The 18,303-nt window shown below is 47.0% G+C and overlaps 2 protein-coding genes across 2 annotated transcripts; one reads left to right on the plus strand and one right to left on the minus strand.

Annotated features, from left to right (window-relative positions):
* The first annotated feature begins 450 nt into the window (after positions 1 to 450).
* Positions 451 to 2,238, plus strand: ANTKMT (adenine nucleotide translocase lysine methyltransferase). The gene is made up of 5 exons (XM_075319490.1): positions 451 to 612; positions 694 to 798; positions 875 to 1,015; positions 1,632 to 1,682; positions 1,750 to 2,238. The coding sequence occupies exons 1-5, from the start codon at positions 451 to 453 to the stop codon at positions 1,936 to 1,938; spliced, it is 648 nt and encodes a 215-aa protein (XP_075175605.1). The 3' UTR covers positions 1,939 to 2,238.
* Positions 2,239 to 7,622: 5,384 nt separating this feature from the next.
* On the minus strand, positions 7,623 to 17,316 carry CCDC78 (coiled-coil domain containing 78). The gene is made up of 15 exons (XM_075319491.1): positions 17,235 to 17,316; positions 16,632 to 16,763; positions 14,828 to 14,914; positions 14,515 to 14,694; positions 14,254 to 14,412; positions 13,784 to 13,834; positions 13,587 to 13,675; positions 13,428 to 13,506; positions 13,199 to 13,324; positions 11,583 to 11,785; positions 11,177 to 11,351; positions 11,057 to 11,091; positions 10,768 to 10,843; positions 10,483 to 10,583; positions 7,623 to 7,854 (listed from the first exon to the last, which is right to left on the minus strand). Exons 1-15 carry the CDS (start codon positions 17,298 to 17,300, stop codon positions 7,731 to 7,733), a joined length of 1,683 nt encoding a protein of 560 aa, XP_075175606.1. The 5' UTR covers positions 17,301 to 17,316; the 3' UTR covers positions 7,623 to 7,730.
* Between the last annotated feature and the right edge of the window lie 987 nt (positions 17,317 to 18,303).

Genomic DNA, 18,303 nt, shown 5'->3' on the forward strand with positions numbered 1-18,303 from the left:
ATCACCCGCAGTCCTCTGTAACACCCAGATAATGTAGTAACGTCACCCGCAGTCCTATGTAACACCCAGATAATGTAGTAACGTCACCTGCAGTCCTATGTAACACCCAGATAATGTAGTAACGTCACCTGCAGTCCTATGTAACACCCAGATAATGTAGTAACGTCACCTGCAGTCCTATGTAACGCCACAGATAATGTAGTAACGTCACCTGCAGTCCTATGTAACAACAATGTATTAGATGTCACCCGCAGTCCTATGTAACACCTCAGATAATGTAGTAATGTCACCTGCAGTCCTATGTAACAACATAATGTAGTAGATGACACCTGCAGTCCTATGTAACACCACAGATAACACAGTAATATCTCTCTGAGTACAAATAATGTAGTAGATGTCTCCGGCAGTCCCATGTAACGTAATATTAACAGTTGTCTTTCCTGTGCAGGAATGGATGATGATGGGGCCCAGGACGTGGTGTCGGAGCTGGCGGGGCAGGGGTTGGGGGCCTGGGGGCTGCTGCAGATCGCGGGGTGCACTGGACTGGCGGCGTACTCGGTCTGGGCGCTGGTGCTGATGCCCGGCTTCCGGAAAGTGCCGCTAAAGCTGCAGGTGAGTATCGGTGATGTCACTCGCGTCCTGCCATTTGATTGGCCGGCTGATGCCCGCAGCTTCTCCCCCTCTTGTGCCCAGGTGCCGTACATGCCCGCCAGTGCCCGACAGGTGGAGAACGTGATGACGCTGCTGAAGGGGCGCGCAGGGAAGATGGCGGACCTGGGCTCCGGGGACGGCCGGATTGTGAGGCTCGTTCACACCGCGCTGTACCGTTACACCGACGCTGCCGCCCTCCTCGCTGACTGTCTCCCTCCCGCAGGTCCTGGAGGCCGCCAGGAGGGGCTTCCACCCGGCCGTGGGCTACGAGCTGAACCCCTGGCTGCTGCGCCTGTCCTACTTCTACGCCTGGAGGTCCGGGTACGAGCGGAGGGTCACCTACCTACGCGAGGACCTGTGGAAGGTGCGGACACCGCCTCATTAACCCTTTCCCAGCTTTCATTTTTATTATTAATTATTATTTTATATTTTTATTTTATATATATATATATATAATTTATTATTATTATGAATTATTAGTATTTATTTATATTTATTAATTATGAATTATTATATATTTATTGTATATTGTTTATTATATATTTTTTATATATTATTTATTAAATATTTATTATAGATTATTTATTAATGCTATTATTTATTATATATTATTATTTATGTGTTGTTATTATTATTATTTATTATATATTATGTATTATTATTTATTATTTATTATATATTATTATTTATATATTATGATTATTTATTATATATTATGTATTATTATTATTATTATTTATTTATTTGTTTTTCCTCCTCTTCTTCCAAGAGTCAGAACTTTTTGTCTTGAGCTTGAACCTAAAGCTCGCTGTGTGCCATGAAGCCGAGCCTGAGGCTCCTAGGAGCCCCAATATGGCAGCCATGGGGGTCTCAGCAAGACCCCCACTGTCATGGCAGCCATCAGCACCGAGCAGAATTCAGTAAATCAGAGCATAAATCATCCTCCATATACATGTAACACCGCGTTGTCGTCTGCGCAGGTGAAGCTCCACGACTGTGACAACGTGTCCGTGTTCCTGGCCCCCAGCGTGGTAAGTGGCTGCTGTTTACTGATCCGTGTCGGGACCGTGCGGAGTATAACGGTATTATCGCCCGCAGCTCACGTTGTTGGAGAACAAGATGCTGGCGGAGCTTCCCGCCGACGCCCGGGTGGTGACCGGACGTTTCCCTCTACCCACGTGGGCGCCCAGTGCCATCATCGGAGAGGGCACAGACCGAGCCTGGGCCTATGACATCAGGACCATCCGCCGGACGGGGACGACCCCAGAACTCGGCACCGAGGTGTGACCACTGGAAACAGTCAGCAAGCTGGTTATGACAGACACCTCCCTGCACTGTATGTAGGGGGACGGGGTGCGGTATGTGTTCCTAACATCGGATTACTGTACAGTGCATAGGACAAGAAGGGGATTCTGGGAGATTTCAGCTCTGAAATCTGCAGAATTATGAATGCTGCTCTGGAGTATAATCCAAACTAATATATTTTACGATTGTAACGTTATATATCTATTTTAAAAGCATTTTATTGATATTTATATTAATTTTCATCCTTTTATTTTAAAATGTACAATTATTTTTACATTTATGCCAAATAAAAAATAAATAAATTGGTAAATATTATATATTCCCATTTTATAAGCTCCTCCCCCTTATAGAGGCTCCTCCCATTATAGAAGCTGCTCCCTTCAGCCCTGGTAATTGCCTTTTATAATCTTCTTTCATAACATGGTAATTAGATTTCCATATACTGACCTGCAGTGTAAAGCATGGAGGACAGAACAGACGTCATTCTCTAATGAGAGATTCCATGTAGCGTCTTCCTGGTGAATTTGTATACAGAAACGGATCTAACCTAGCACAGCTGCAGTGTAAAGCATGGGGGACAGAGCAGCGGTCTGATGACAGTCTTCATGTATTGAGTAACTGATGAGTTTGTACTGAAGCAGAGCTGCAGTGTAAAGCATGGGGGACAGAGCAGCGGTCTGATGACAGTCTCCATGTATTGAGTAACTGGTAAGATTGTACTGAAGCAGGGCTGCAGTGTAAAGCATGGGGGACAGAGCAGCGGTCTGATGACAGTCTCCATGTATTGAGTTACTGGTGAGTTTGTACTCAGGCAGAGCTGCAGTGTAAAGCATGGGGGACAGAGCAGCGGTCTGATGACAGTCTTCATGTATTGAGTAACTGATGAGTTTGTACTGAAGCAGGGCTGCAGTGTAAAGCATGGAGGACAGAGCAGCGGTCTGATAACAGTCTCCATGTATTGAGTAACTGGTAAGATTGTACTGAAGCAGGGCTGCAGTGTAAAGCATGGAGGACAGAGCAGCGGTCTGATGACAGTCTCCATGTATTGAGTTACTGGTGAGATTGTACTGAAGCAGAGCTGCAGTGTAAAGCATGGAGGACAGAGCAGCGGTCTGATGACAGTCTCCATGTATTGAGTTACTGGTGAGTTTGTACTCAGGCAGAGCTGCAGTGTAAAGCATGGGGGACAGAGCAGCGGTCTGATGACAGTCTTCATGTATTGAGTAACTGATGAGTTTGTACTGAAGCAGGGCTGCAGTGTAAAGCATGGAGGACAGAGCAGCGGTCTGATAACAGTCTCCATGTATTGAGTAACTGGTAAGATTGTACTGAAGCAGGGCTGCAGTGTAAAGCATGGAGGACAGAGCAGCGGTCTGATGACAGTCTCCATGTATTGAGTTACTGGTGAGATTGTACTGAAGCAGAGCTGCAGTGTAAAGCATGGAGGACAGAGCAGCGGTCTGATGACAGTCTCCATGTATTGAGTTACTGGTGAGTTTGTACTGAAGCAGAGCTGCAGTGTAAAGTATGGGGGACAGAGCAGCCGTCTGATGACAGTCTCCATGTATTGAGTTACTGGTGAGTTTGTACTGAAGCAGAGCTGCAGTGTAAAGCATAGGGGACAGAGCAGCGGTCTGATGACAGTCTCCATGTATTGAGTTACTGGTGAGTTTGTACTGAAGCAGGGCTGCAGTGTAAAGCATGGAGGACAGTACAGCAGTCTGATGACAGTCTCCATGTATTGAGTTACTGGTGAGTTTGTACGGAAGCAGGGCTGCAGTGTAAAGCATGGGGGACAGAGGAGCGGTCTGATGACAGTCTCCATGTATTGAGTAACTGGTGAGTTTGTACTCAGGCAGAGCTGCAGTGTAAAGCATGGAGGACAGTGCAGCGGTCTGATGACAGTCTCCATGTATTGAGTTACTGGTGAGTTTGTACTCAGGCAGAGCTGCAGTGTAAAGCATGGGGGACAGAGCAGCGGTCTGATGACAGTCTCCATGTATTGAGTTACTGGTGAGTTTGTACTCAGGCAGAGCTGCAGTGTAAAGCATGGGGGACAGAGCAGCAGTCTGATGACAGTCTCCATGTATTGAGTTACTGGTGAGTTTGTCCTCAGGCAGAGCTGCAGTGTAAAGCATGGAGGACAGTGCAGCGGTCTGATGACAGTCTCCATGTATTGAGTTACTGGTGAGTTTGTACTGAAGCAGAGCTGCAGTGTAAAGCATGGAGGACAGTGCAGCAGTCTGATGACAGTCTCCATGTATTGAGTTACTGGTGAGTTTGTACTGAAGCAGGGCTGCAGTGTAAAGCATGGAGGACAGAGCAGCGGTCTGATGACAGTCTCCATGTATTGAGTTACTGGTGAGTTTGTACTCAGGCAGAGCTGCAGTGTAAAGCATGGAGGACAGTGCAGCAGTCTGATGACAGTCTCCATGTATTGAGTTACTGGTGAGTTTGTACTGAAGCAGAGCTGCAGTGTAAAGCATGGGGGACAGAGCAGCGGTCTGATGACAGTCTCCATGTATTGAGTTACTGGTGAGTTTGTACTGAAGCAGGGCTGCAGTGTAAAGCATGGAGGACAGTGCAGCCGTCTGATGACAGTCTCCATGTATTGAGTTACTGGTGAGTTTGTACTGAAGCAGGGCTGCAGTGTAAAGCATAGGGGACAGAGCAGCGGTCTGATGACAGTCTCCATTTATTGAGTTACTGGTGAGTTTGTACTGAAGCAGGGCTGCAGTGTAAAGCATGGAGGACAGTGCAGCGGTCTGATGACAGTCTCCATGTATTGAGTTACTGGTGAGTTTGTACTGAAGCAGGGCTGCAGTGTAAAGCATGGAGGACAGTGCAGCAGTCTGATGACAGTCTCCATGTATTGAGTTACTGGTGAGTTTGTACTGAAGCAGGGCTGCAGTGTAAAGCATGGAGGACAGAGCAGCGGTCTGATGACAGTCTCCATGTATTGAGTTACTGGTGAGTTTGTACTCAGGCAGAGCTGCAGTGTAAAGCATGGAGGACAGTGCAGCAGTCTGATGACAGTCTCCATGTATTGAGTTACTGGTGAGTTTGTACTGAAGCAGAGCTGCAGTGTAAAGCATGGGGGACAGAGCAGCGGTCTGATGACAGTCTCCATGTATTGAGTTACTGGTGAGTTTGTACTGAAGCAGGGCTGCAGTGTAAAGCATGGGGGACAGAGCAGCGGTCTGATGACAGTCTCCATGTATTGAGTTACTGGTGAGTTTGTACTGAAGCAGGGCTGCAGTGTAAAGCATGGAGGACAGTGCAGCCGTCTGATGACAGTCTCCATGTATTGAGTTACTGGTGAGTTTGTACTGAAGCAGGGCTGCAGTGTAAAGCATAGGGGACAGAGCAGCGGTCTGATGACAGTCTCCATTTATTGAGTTACTGGTGAGTTTGTACTGAAGCAGGGCTGCAGTGTAAAGCATGGAGGACAGTGCAGCGGTCTGATGACAGTCTCCATGTATTGAGTTACTGGTGAGTTTGTACTGAAGCAGGGCTGCAGTGTAAAGCATGGGGGACGGAGCAGCAGTCTGATGACAGTCTCCATGTATTGAGTTACTGGTGAGTTTGTACTGAAGCAGGGCTGCATTGTAAAGCATAGGGGACAGAGCAGCGGTCTGATGACAGTCTCCATGTATTGAGTTACTGGTGAGTTTGTACACAGGCAGAGCTGCAGTGTAAAGCATGGAGGACAGTGCAGCGGTCTGATGACAGTCTCCATGTATTGAGTTACTGGTGAGTTTGTACTGAAGCAGAGCTGCAGTGTAAAGCATGGGGGACAGAGCAGCGGTCTGATGACAGTCTCCATGTATTGAGTTACTGGTTTGTACTGAAGCAGGGCTGCAGTGTAAAGCATGGAGGACAGTGCAGCAGTCTGATGACAGTCTCCATGTATTGAGTAACTGGTGAGTTTGTACTGAAGCAGGGCTGCAGTGTAAAGCATGGAGGACAGAGCAGCAGTCTGATGACAGTCTCCATGTATTGAGTTACTGGTGAGTTTGTACTGAAGCAGGGCTGCAGTGTAAAGCATGGGGGACAGAGCAGCGGTCTGATGACAGTCTCCATGTATTGAGTAACTGGTGAGTTTATACACAAGCAGGGCTGCAGTGTAAAGCATGGGGGACAGAGCAGCGGTCTGATGACAGTCTCCATGTATTGAGTTACTGGTGAGTTTGTACTGAAGCAGGGCTGCAGTGTAAAGCATGGAGGACAGTGCAGCAGTCTGATGACAGTCTCCATGTATTGAGTAACTGGTGAGTTTGTACTGAAGCAGGGCTGCAGTGTAAAGCATGGAGGACAGTGCAGCGGTCTGATGACAGCCTCCATGTATTGAGTTACTGATGAGTTTGTACTGAAGCAGGGCTGCAGTGTAAAGCATGGAGGACAGAGCAGCAGTCTGATGACAGTCTCCATGTATTGAGTTACTGGTGAGTTTGTACTGAAACAGGGCTGCAGTGTAAAGCATGGGGGACAGAGCAGCGGTCTGATGACAGTCTCCATGTATTGAGTAACTGGTGAGTTTGTACTGAAGCAGAGCTGCAGTGTAAAGTATGGAGGACAGAGCAGCGGTCTGATGACAGTCTCCATGTATTGAGTTACTGGTGAGTTTGTACTGAAGCAGAGCTGCAGTGTAAAGCATGGAGGACAGTGCAGCGGTCTGATGACAGTCTCCATGTATTGAGTTACTGGTGAGTTTGTACTGAAGCAGGGCTGCAGTGTAAAGCATGGAGGACAGTGCAGCAGTCTGATGACAGTCTCCATGTATTGAGTAACTGGTGAGTTTATACACAAGCAGAGCTGCAGTGTAAAGCATGGAGGACAGAGCAGCCGTCTGATGACAGTCTCCATGTATTGAGTTACTGGTGAGTTTGTACTGAAGCAGGGCTGCAGTGTAAAGCATGGAGGACAGTGCAGCAGTCTGATGACAGTCTCCATGTATTGAGTAACTGGTGAGTTTGTACTGAAGCAGGGCTGCAGTGTAAAGCATGGGGGACAGAGCAGCGGTCTGATGACAGTCTCCATGTATTGAGTTACTGGTGAGTTTGTACTGAAGCAGGGCTGCAGTGTAAAGCATGGGGGACAGTGCAGCGGTCTGATGACAGTCTCCATGTATTGAGTTACTGGTGAGTTTGTACTGAAGCAGGGCTGCAGTGTAAAGCATGGGGGACAGTGCAGCGGTCTGATGACAGTCTCCATGTATTGAGTTACTGGTGAGTTTGTACTGAAGCAGGGCTGCAGTGTAAAGCATGGGGGACAGAGCAGCGGTCTGATGACAGTCTTCATGTATTGAGTTACTGGTGAGTTTGTACTGAAGCAGGGCTGCAGTGTAAAGCATGGGGGACAGTGCAGCGGTCTGATGACAGTCTCCATGTATTGAGTTACTGGTGAGTTTGTACTGAAGCAGGGCTGCAGTGTAAAGCATGGGGGACAGAGCAGCGGTCTGATGACAGTCTCCATGTATTGAGTTACTGGTGAGTTTGTACTGAAGCAGGGCTGCAGTGTAAAGCATGGGGGACAGAGCAGGAGCTTGATGAGACAGGAGGGGGCGTCACCATTTGTAGCTGGCACCTCATGCAGCAGCACAAAAAGCTGATCCTAAAGAGAATGAATATTTTCCAGGCCTCAGTGTAAAAATAAATATACCTTTAATTAAAAGTGAGAGGAGGCTCCGCCCCCGATCAGTGCTGATTATACAGCGGGTCCTCCGCAGGTCACAGAGTGTGCTGTGCAGTACCAGTCACCGCCAGCGGGGGCAGTCACATCTCATGGCTGCTTCTCCTTGTGTGACGGACAAGCAGTGACTGGGGAGCGTCAGCGCTGAAGGCTCTCTGCCCGTCACTGCCCATCAGCCTCCGCAGCCGCATTATCTCCTGCTTATACCTGGGGAGAGAAAAGGTATGTACACAGTGAGTGCAGCTCTGGAGTATAATACAGGAGGTAACTCAGGATCAGTAATGTAATGTATGTACACAGTGACTGCACCAGCAGAATAGTGAGTGCAGCTCTGGAGTATAATACAGGAGGTAACTCAGGATCAGTAATGTAATGTATGTACACAGTGACTGCACCAGCAGAATAGTGAGTGCAGCTCTGGAGTATAATACAGGAGGTAACTCAGGATCAGTAATGTACACAGTGACTGCACCAGCAGAATAGTGAGTGCAGCTCTGGGGTATAATACAGGAGGTAACTCAGTATCAGTAATGTAATGTATGTACACAGTGGCTGCACCAGCAGAATAGTGAGTGCAGCTCTGGAGTATAATACAGGAGGTAACTCAGTATCAGTAATGTAATGTATGTACACAGTGGCTGCACCAGCAGAATAGTGAGTGCAGCTCTGGAGGATAATACAGGAGGTAACTCAGGATCAGTAATATAATGTATGTACACAGTGACTGCACCAGCAGAATAGTGAGTGCAGCTCTGGAGTATAATACAGGATTAGTAATGTAATGTATGTACACAGTGACTGCACCAGCAGAATAGTGAGTGCAGCTCTGGAGTATAATACAGGAGGTAACTCAGGATCTGTAATGTATGTACACAGTGGCTGCACCAGCAGAATAGTGAGTGCAGCTCTGGAGTATAATACAGGAGGTAACTCAGGATCAGTAATATAATGTATGTACACAGTGACTGCACCAGCAGAATAGTGAGTGCAGCTCTGGAGTATAATACAGGAGGTAACTCAGTATCAGTAATGTAATGTATGTACACAGTGGCTGCACCAGCAGAATAGTGAGTGCAGCTCTGGAGTATAATACAGGAGGTAACTCAGGATCAGTAATGTATGTACACAGTGACTGCACCAGCAGAATAGTGAGTGCAGCTCTGGAGTATAATACAGGAGGTAACTCAGTATCAGTAATGTAATGTATGTACACAGTGGCTGCACCAGCAGAATAGTGAGTGCAGCTCTGGAGGATAATACAGGAGGTAACTCAGGATCAGTAATATAATGTATGTACACAGTGACTGCACCAGCAGAATAGTGAGTGCAGCTCTGGAGTATAATACAGGATTAGTAATGTAATGTATGTACACAGTGACTGCACCAGCAGAATAGTGAGTGCAGCTCTGGAGTATAATACAGGAGGTAACTCAGGATCTGTAATGTATGTACACAGTGGCTGCACCAGCAGAATAGTGAGTGCAGCTCTGGAGTATAATACAGGAGGTAACTCAGGATCAGTAATATAATGTATGTACACAGTGACTGCACCAGCAGAATAGTGAGTGCAGCTCTGGAGTATAATACAGGAGGTAACTCAGTATCAGTAATGTAATGTATGTACACAGTGGCTGCACCAGCAGAATAGTGAGTGCAGCTCTGGAGTATAATACAGGAGGTAACTCAGGATCAGTAATGTATGTACACAGTGACTGCACCAGCAGAATAGTGAGTGCAGCTCTGGAGTATAATACAGGAGGTAACTCAGGATCTGTAATGTATGTACACAGTGACTGCACCAGCAGAATAGTGAGTGCAGCTCTGGAGTATAATACAGGAGGTAACTCAGGATCAGTAATGTATGTACACAGTGACTGCACCAGCAGAATAGTGAGTGCAGCTCTGGAGTATAATACAGGAGGTAACTCAGGATCAGTAAGGTATGTACACAGTGACTGCACCAGCAGAATAGTGAGTGCAGCTCTGGAGTATAATACAGGAGGTAACTCAGGATCAGTAATGTATGTACACAGTGACTGCACCAGCAGAATAGTGAGTGCAGCTCTGGAGTATAATACAGGAGGTAACTCAGGATCAGTAAGGTATGTACACAGTGACTGCACCAGCAGAATAGTGAGTGCAGCTCTGGAGTATAATACAGGAGGTAACTCAGGATCAGTAATGTATGTACACAGTGACTGCACCAGCAGAATAGTGAGTGCAGCTCTGGAGTATAATACAGGAGGTAACTCAGGATCAGTAATGTATGTACACAGTGACTGCACCAGCAGAATAGTGAGTGCAGCTCTGGAGTATAATACAGGAGGTAACTCAGGATCAGTAATGTAATGTATGTACACAGTGACTGCAGCAGCAGAATAGTGAGTGCAGCTCTGGAGTATAATACAGGATGTAACTCAGGATCAGTAATGTATGCACACAGTGACTGCACCAGCAGAATAGTGAGTGCAGCTCTGGAGTATAATACAGGAGGTAACTCAGGATCAGTAATGTATGTACACAGTGACTGCACCAGCAGAATAGTGAGTGCAGCTCTGGAGTATAATACAGGAGGTAACTCAGGATCTGTAATGTATGTACACAGTGACTGCACCAGCAGAATAGTGAGTGCAGCTCTGGAGTATAATACAGGAGGTAACTCAGGATCAGTAATGTAATGTATGTACACAGTGACTGCAGCAGCAGAATAGTGAGTGCAGCTCTGGAGTATAATACAGGATGTAACTCAGGATCAGTAATGTATGCACACAGTGACTGCACCAGCAGAATAGTGAGTGCAGCTCTGGAGTATGATACAGATGGAGCTGTCCTCACCTTCCTAGGTGCTTGTCCACATACTCCTGCAGCTCCGCCACCTGCTCCTCCGCTATCACCGCTCTCGCCAGCAGTTGACTTCTCTCCTTCTCTAAATCCTCCTAATTGACCCAAAAAATAGCAATGACCTGTGATGTGAGCTGTGGCCCGTGCGATGCTCAGTAATGAAATATATGACATATCCTGCAGCTTCTGGGTGTAAGATGCCGTCCTCCCACCAGGTGGCAGCAGCGGCCGTCCCTCCTGCAGATCTGGCCGTGTTCAGTGCAGGGCGCCCTCTTATACCTGTGTGTTGTGGGTGAACTCTCTCAGCTGCTTCCGGATCTCGGCCCAGTTCTCCTCGCTCAGCTGACTGCGCTGTCTGCGTATTAAAGGGACAAACGTCACCGTCAGGACAAGTAGGATGCCCAAGTGTCATTAATTGCACCTCTGGGTGCCTTCTTCTCAGGATCAGCGCCACCCCGGCTCACAGGTTGTGCATGGTAGTGCATTACTTTTTTAGATGAAGGTAAAACAAGCAGTAGAAAAAGCATGGACATGCCCTCTAAGCCACGCCCGTTGCGATTTTACTCACTGTTGATTGGACATCGTATTGTCATTTATTCTTCTCTGGAACGTAAAACAGAACAATAAGTATTTTGCATAATGAATGGGTAACTCCGCCCACAATCCATGATTTACATATCGCACCAACCTTCTCCTTCAGGTCCTGGATCTGGGACTCCAGCCGGGCCTTGTCCTCCCGCAGTCGGTTTAGCTCCATGGATGACTGGGACTGTAGATCGGGGTCAGTGATGGAGAAGTGATGTTCTGGGGGGCCGGGGTCCACGTCATTGCTCCCCAGAGCCATGATCTGCTCCCTCTGCATGCTGGAAATGGATGGAAACCATCATCAGAGTCTGTATGCCAGCTCTGGGGTGGGACTACAACCCCCAGTATGACATGGTTACCCAGGCAACCACGAGGAGACATCTTGGTGATGGCCCCGGCAGGAACTAACTGGGACATGGACACTAGTACCGGACATAGTGACCATACTGGGCCCTCACTAGGATTCCTGCTCGGGGCCACAACAGTGTCTCATCCGGGTCTGACATTACCGATACGCAATCATCAGGCTCTCGTGTTTCTTGATGAGGTTCTGCATCCTCTTCTTGTACTGCCTCGTCGCCGTCGCCAGCTGCTCCTCCCGAGACCTGTGCGAAGCTTTCATGTCACTGAGCATGCTGTCCACGTACTGCTTCATACGTGTGGCCTCCATCTTCCCTCCTGTACCATTTCTCAGGTTCCCATCCACGTAATCCTACAAGGGAACAAAAGCTTCATCCTATATCCCACCATTGTCCTACATCCCACCGTCATTCTACATCCCACCATTGTCCTACATTCCACCATTGTCCTACATCCCACCGTCATTCTACATCCCACCATTGTCCTACATTCCACCATTGTCCTACATCCCACCATCATCCTACATCCCACTGTCATTCTACATTCCACCATTGTCCTTCATCCCACCATCATCCTACATCCCACCGTCATCCTACATCCCACCGTCATCCTACATCCCACCGTCATCCTACATCCCACCGTCATTCTACATTCCACCATCATCCTACATCTCACAGTCATCCCACATCATCCTACATCCCACTATCATCTTTCATCACACCATCATCCTACAATCCATAAACACACCAGCATCCTACAACCCATCATCGTCCTACATCACACCATGATCCTACCATCGTCCTACATCCCACCAACGTCCTACATCTTCACCATCGTCCCACATCCCACCATCATCCTACATCCACCATCGTCCTATATCCTACCATCGTCCTACATCTCACTATCGTCCCACATTCCACCATCGTCCTACATCTCACCATCATCCTATATCTCACCATCGTCCTACATCCACCATCATCCATCATCACACCATCATCCTACATCCACCATCGTCCTATATCCCACCATCGTCCTACATCCCATGATCGCCTTACATCCAACCATCGTCCTACATCCACCATCGTCCTATATCCCACCATCGTTCTACATCCCATCATCGCCTTACATCCAACCATCGCCTTACATCCAACCATCGTCCTACATCTCACCATCGTCCTACATCTCACCATCGTTTTACATCACACCATCGTCCCACTCCCACCATCGTCCTACATCACACGATCGTTCTAAATCCCGTCATCATCGTACATCCCAGAATCGCCTTACATTGAACCATCGTCCCACATCCCACCATCGTCCGACATCCCACCATCGTCCGACATCCCACCATCGTCCCACATCCCACCATCGTCCCACATCCCACCATCGTCCCACATCCCACCATCGTCCCACATCCCACCATCGTCCCACATCCCACCATCGTCCCACATCCCACCATCGTCCACATCCCACCATCGTCCCACATCCCACCATCCTACCACATCCCACCATCATCCCACCATCGTCCCACATCCCACCATCGTCCCACATCCCACCATCGTCCCACATCCCACCATCGTCCCACATCCCACCAACGTCCTACATCCCACCATCATCCTACATCCCGCCATCGCCTTACATTCCCTCATCCTACCGTCTTCTTACATCTCTCACCATCATTTACATCCCCTCTGTCATCCTGTAATCCTCTCACACCCCCGCCACCCTCCTACATTTAGGAGAAGCTATATTTTTGGACCCTCACCGCTAGGTCCTGGATGTAGCGGTTGAGTCTGGAGCGATACTCCTCATTAAGCTCCTTCAGTTGCATCTGGAGACGCGAGTTTTCTGCCTCAACCTCCTTGAGCTGACTTTGCGACGTCAAGAGAACCTGAAGAATAGACAGACATGTATCCTAAGATACCCCTCTGCTCTGGTGATAGAGAAGAACCATAGGCTATAGTTAAAAATGGTGCCCCAGCCCCGTCACTCACTGCGGACTGTTCGGCCATCTTGTGCTGTGTGTTGCGGATGGCTCTTTTCGCCTCTTGCAGCTCCTTACCCATGGCGATCCTGTGGTTACAGGTAATATATGAGACTGGTGATGTCTTACTTGTTTCCTGGATCTTGGAGGACCCTTGGGTGCTGCTTACACTCGCTCCTCTAGCTTATGCTGCTGAGTGTCATGGATCTTCTTCATGCTCTCAATCTCTTCCTTAATTTCATCCTGGTTTCCGAAAAGCTGCAGAGACGTAAAGTTCCAAGTGTTGAAGAAGTCAAGAATGAGAAAGATTGCTCATGTATCTGCCATTCTATCAATATCATGAGCAAGCGGGAAATCACGACTTACATTTCTTTCCAGTTTTTTCCGCTCGTGCTCTGAGGCCACCAACTCTTCAGGCTGAGAAAAACACAACATCTCAGGAGTTTTAGGTCAACTACAAGCCAGTTTTACCTGTGATTCCTTTTACCAACCCTGTCTTAAAGGGAATGTTAGGGATTTTAAGTGACTTTAAGGAAACCTCATAAAAGTAACTTCTAAAAGTTCAGAATCTGAAAACTTTTTGTTTGTATCTTACTTCTAGGCCGAGATATATTGTATTAAAGTTGTAGGCCTGAAGCCTGAATAGAGTATCTGATGAAAACTTCTCTCCTCCTCATTCCTGTCAGGTGCAGTGCTTTTATGGACAGGTGCTGTCCTGGTAGGACAGCCTCTTTAGGAACCAGAGAAGGTCTTCATGACAACCGTGCATCTGATACATCGACATGGAAAGCCCCTTTAAGCCAGACACAGCAATGATGTGGATCTGACCTACGTACCTTGATCTTACGAGCTGATAGGCGGTTAACCATGGCTCGCACCCTGTCCAGTTCTGCTGTGGCCTCGTTGACCAGAGCTCGAGACTGGGCGTAGGTGTCGTCTTTCTCTCGGTTGACCAGATTGAGAAGCTCCATGCTCAGCTCATCATTTTTGCCCACCTGTCAGTAGAGGGATGAAGACGTCAAGAGGATTCCATGAAGCCCCATAGATACACATGGCTGATGGGGCAGGGAATGTTACTAAACCTCTTTGTTCCTCACCTCATGCTCATGCTCTTTGCTCAATGCCAAGTAATTACTCTTCAGAACGATGTACTCGTCAGCCAACTCCTTACGGTTGATCTCCACCGATCGGAGACGATCCTTCAAAGCCTCGTACTCTCCACTCAGCTTCTCCTTGTGAAGCTCCACAGTCATCAGCCGGTTCTCCAATGTCAAGATCTACAGGTTAAGTAGAAGGAACCTTCTATTTTACCAGATACTTCTGATACTTCCACCCAGCTTGGCTCCTGGGTACCAGAAAAAGCTCAGCCAGAAGATGATCTCCATTCCTAACTTCTTGGGTACAACTCACCGTATTCTTGAGTTCGAATGTCTCGGCCTCGTAGTGCTCCCTGATTTTGTTGGTTTCAATCTGAAGTTCGATCAACTCTTTAGAAATCTGTGAAGGATGAAATGTAGGAGTCACCGAACACCGAGTTACCGAACTTGGGGGTACAGTAAAAATAAAAGTTCCGATATATCGATGACCATGGAGTTTCCTAAATGTCTCATCAAACAGCTTCTCCTATCTCAGCTTTCTAGACCCCAATGAAGGGTGGCACACAGAGAGTCGGAGTGATACGTCTGCATCTCCCGTGCCCAAATCCATGACATGGAGGGTTAGAGAATATATGGGGCAGGTTCTACATAATGGGACAGCAGAGTTCTAGAACATACAGCCGTAACCATCTACATCTAAACCATGCACCTTCAACCATCCGGTTCTAGAGTATACAATGTAAACCATCTAGTTCGAGAAATACAACCACAGCCACTCTATTTCTAGACCATACAACCTTAATTATCTAGATCTAGTTCTAGAACACCCAACTTTCACCAACTAGGATCAAAACATACAACTGTAACCATCTAAATCTAGAACATAGAACCATAACTATCTAAATCTAGAACATGCAATCGTAACCACCTAGATCTTGAGCATACAACTGTAACAATATAGAACTAGAACATACAACTGTAACCCAATATTTATAGAACCGTGACCACCTAGATCTAGAACATAGAAGCATTATCATCCATTTCTAGACATACAACTTTAAATACATCTAGAACATAAAATCAAAACCTTCTAAATCTGGAACATGTAACTGTAAATATGTAGTTCTAGGACATACACCCATAACCATCTATTTCTAGAACATACAACATTAACCAACTAGATCTAGAACATACAACCCTAACTGCCCAGATTTGGAACAAGCAACCATAAACATGTCATTCTAGAAAAAAAAACATCTGTAACTAGATATTTCTGGAAGACACAACCATTACGATCCTGATGTAGAACATGCAACCTTAACCATCTATTTCTAGAGCATAAAACTATTACCACCCAGATCTAGAATATACAACCCTAACCATCTAGATCTGGAACCTTTAGCCATAAACATGTTGTTCTAGATAATACAACCATAACAATCTATTTCTACAACATCCAAATCTAGAAGATGCAACTCTAACCATCTGGATCTAGAACATACAGTTGTAACTATACAGATCTAGAAAATGCAACTTAACCATCTAATTCTAGAACATAGAACCGTAACCACCCAGATTTAGAATATACAACCATAACGGCCCAGATCTAGAAAATACAACCGTAACCGTCTATTTCTAGTTTATACAACCTTGCCCAACCAGATCTAGAAAATACAACCATAACCATCTATTTCTAGAGCATACAACCATACCCACCCAGCTCTAGAATATACAACCATATCTAGAACATATGGCCATAAACATGCAGTTCTAGCTAATACAACCATAACCATCTCTTTCTAAAATATACAACCGTAACGATCCAGATCTAGAACATGCCATGGTAGCTATCCAGATCTACAACATATGGCCGTAACATCTAGATCTAGAACATGAATGGTAACTATCCAGATCTACAGACTACAACAGGAATCATCTAATTCTAGAACATTACATCTTATCCACCCAGATCTAGAATATTAAACCATAATGACCCAGTTCTAGAAAATAACACTAATCTAGAACATTGAATATTAACAAACTAGATCTAGAATATACTACTTGAACTATCTACAATCTTGATCAACAACCCAACACATCTTCCAGATCCCTCATACCTTGAGCTTCTCCTCCTCACTGAGCACCAGCCGCGAGGACAGGTCCGTCTTGGACCCGGCCAGTTTCCCCATCTTGTCCTGCAGTTCGGTCATCTTGGCGTACAACCTCTCGTTACGATCCTGCAGCTGAATCTGAGAGGGAGAAAAAAAACAGACTCAGGTCAACACCGGCCGAGCGTGGAAGGGTCTCCCAACTATGGAGGTCCTTGGTTGTCCATGTCAGGTTGGGTCACAGACCCCCTTATCCTGGCCGACCATTGATGGAGTGACACAGAAACACGTTTCGAGGTAAATACCGTCCCAACCCCATATCTGATGATGGGCGTTGGTGTGGACCCCATGTTGGCTCCACAGAAGACCTATATGTATCTAGAGCATAGAGATCCACCCGTTTCGCAGTCCTTGTTGACCCTTCATCAGCTTTTCTACATGTTTACGATAGTGGGGAGCCCCCGAATATGTGCGGTCTGAGGGCGTAACCTGGGGCCCCACCAAGAGCCCCCAGATCTTGACCATCCAGGACAGACCTGACTGATGGACCCCCCGGATCACAGCCCCCCGCGGCCGCCATGTTTAGCCGGAGGTTATTTGTGAAGGACTCACGTTCTCGTTGCTCAGCTGCCGGACCTGCTCCTTCAGAGACACGTCGCTGTCTACAGAGGCGTCCATGGTTGTCACACACCACCGAGCCACAGGAGTCACCCGGGGCAGGATATGTTTACAGCAGGGAGAGCGGTTACCACGGAGACCTGGCGAACAGATAGCGACAGGGAGGGGAAACACAAGGATTACAGCTCCGGAGGGGCCCAATAATTAAAGGGACGGCGACGTCACCTATACTAAATCTAATAATAATGGAGGGACGATAAAAGGCAGACTACAACTCCCAGCATGCCCGGGAGACACAGGATTCTGTAGGTTTTCTGGCAGGAATCTCACTCTATATAACCCAAAGAAAAAGAGTCTGATGTATATAAAGCGGAGGGAAAACAATGCACGAGACAAGCCTTAATGTGCAGCCGTAGCTTTATGGTTGCTAAGCAACAATGACTTCCTGTTATACCCGGAAACAGGAAGTGACTTGCGTTCCACACACAGTTCTGCCTGGTTACCTAGGAAACGCAATCACAAGCTTCTAGGAACAGCTGATAGAGTCCCTGGGCGGGGCTTTGTTGCTTAGTAACCAGTAAATCATTTAAAGAGACAGTGCTGAAATATAGAGAGATAAGTCCTCACCTATTGTACCATCACCCATTCCCTGTAGACTGTGAGCCCTCGCGGGCAGGGTCCTCTCTCCTCCTGTAGACTGTGAGCCCTCGCGGGCAGGGTCCTCTCTCCTCCTGTAGACTGTGAGCCCTCGCGGGCAGGGTCCTCTCTCCTCCTGTAGACTGTGAGCCCTCGCGGGCAGGGTCCTCTCTCCTCCTGTACCAGTCTGTTATGTACTGTTAATGATTGTTGTACGTATACCCTTTCACTTGTAAAGCGCCATGGAATAAATGGCGCTATAATAATAAATAATAATAATAATAATAAGGATATATGTCAGGAAACCCAACAAGCCCCATTATAGAAACAGGTGAGTACAATCTATTACTCCCTGTTATCAGCCAGTACTAGGGGAGGAGACTGTAGGAGAGGTGAGTACAATCTATTACTCTCTATTATCAGCCAT

Source organism: Anomaloglossus baeobatrachus, chromosome 7 (genome assembly GCF_048569485.1).
Source record: "Anomaloglossus baeobatrachus isolate aAnoBae1 chromosome 7, aAnoBae1.hap1, whole genome shotgun sequence".
Lineage (NCBI taxonomy): Eukaryota > Metazoa > Chordata > Amphibia > Anura > Aromobatidae > Anomaloglossus > Anomaloglossus baeobatrachus.

Coding starts and splice junctions, on each gene's coding strand:
- ANTKMT (XM_075319490.1), top strand. CDS start 451: ATGGATGATGATGGGGCCCAGGACGTGGTGTCGGAGCTGGCGGGGCAG. Junction 613..693: donor AAGTGCCGCTAAAGCTGCAG/GTGAGTATCGGT, acceptor TCTTGTGCCCAG/GTGCCGTACATGCCCGCCAG. Junction 799..874: donor GCTCCGGGGACGGCCGGATT/GTGAGGCTCGTT, acceptor TCCCTCCCGCAG/GTCCTGGAGGCCGCCAGGAG.
- CCDC78 (XM_075319491.1), bottom strand. CDS start 17,300: ATGGACGCCTCTGTAGACAGCGACGTGTCTCTGAAGGAGCAGGTCCGG. Junction 11,786..13,198: donor GCTACATCCAGGACCTAGCG/GTGAGGGTCCAA, acceptor GTTCCCTTGTAG/GATTACGTGGATGGGAACCT. Junction 11,352..11,582: donor AGCCTGATGATTGCGTATCG/GTAATGTCAGAC, acceptor ATCCATTTCCAG/CATGCAGAGGGAGCAGATCA.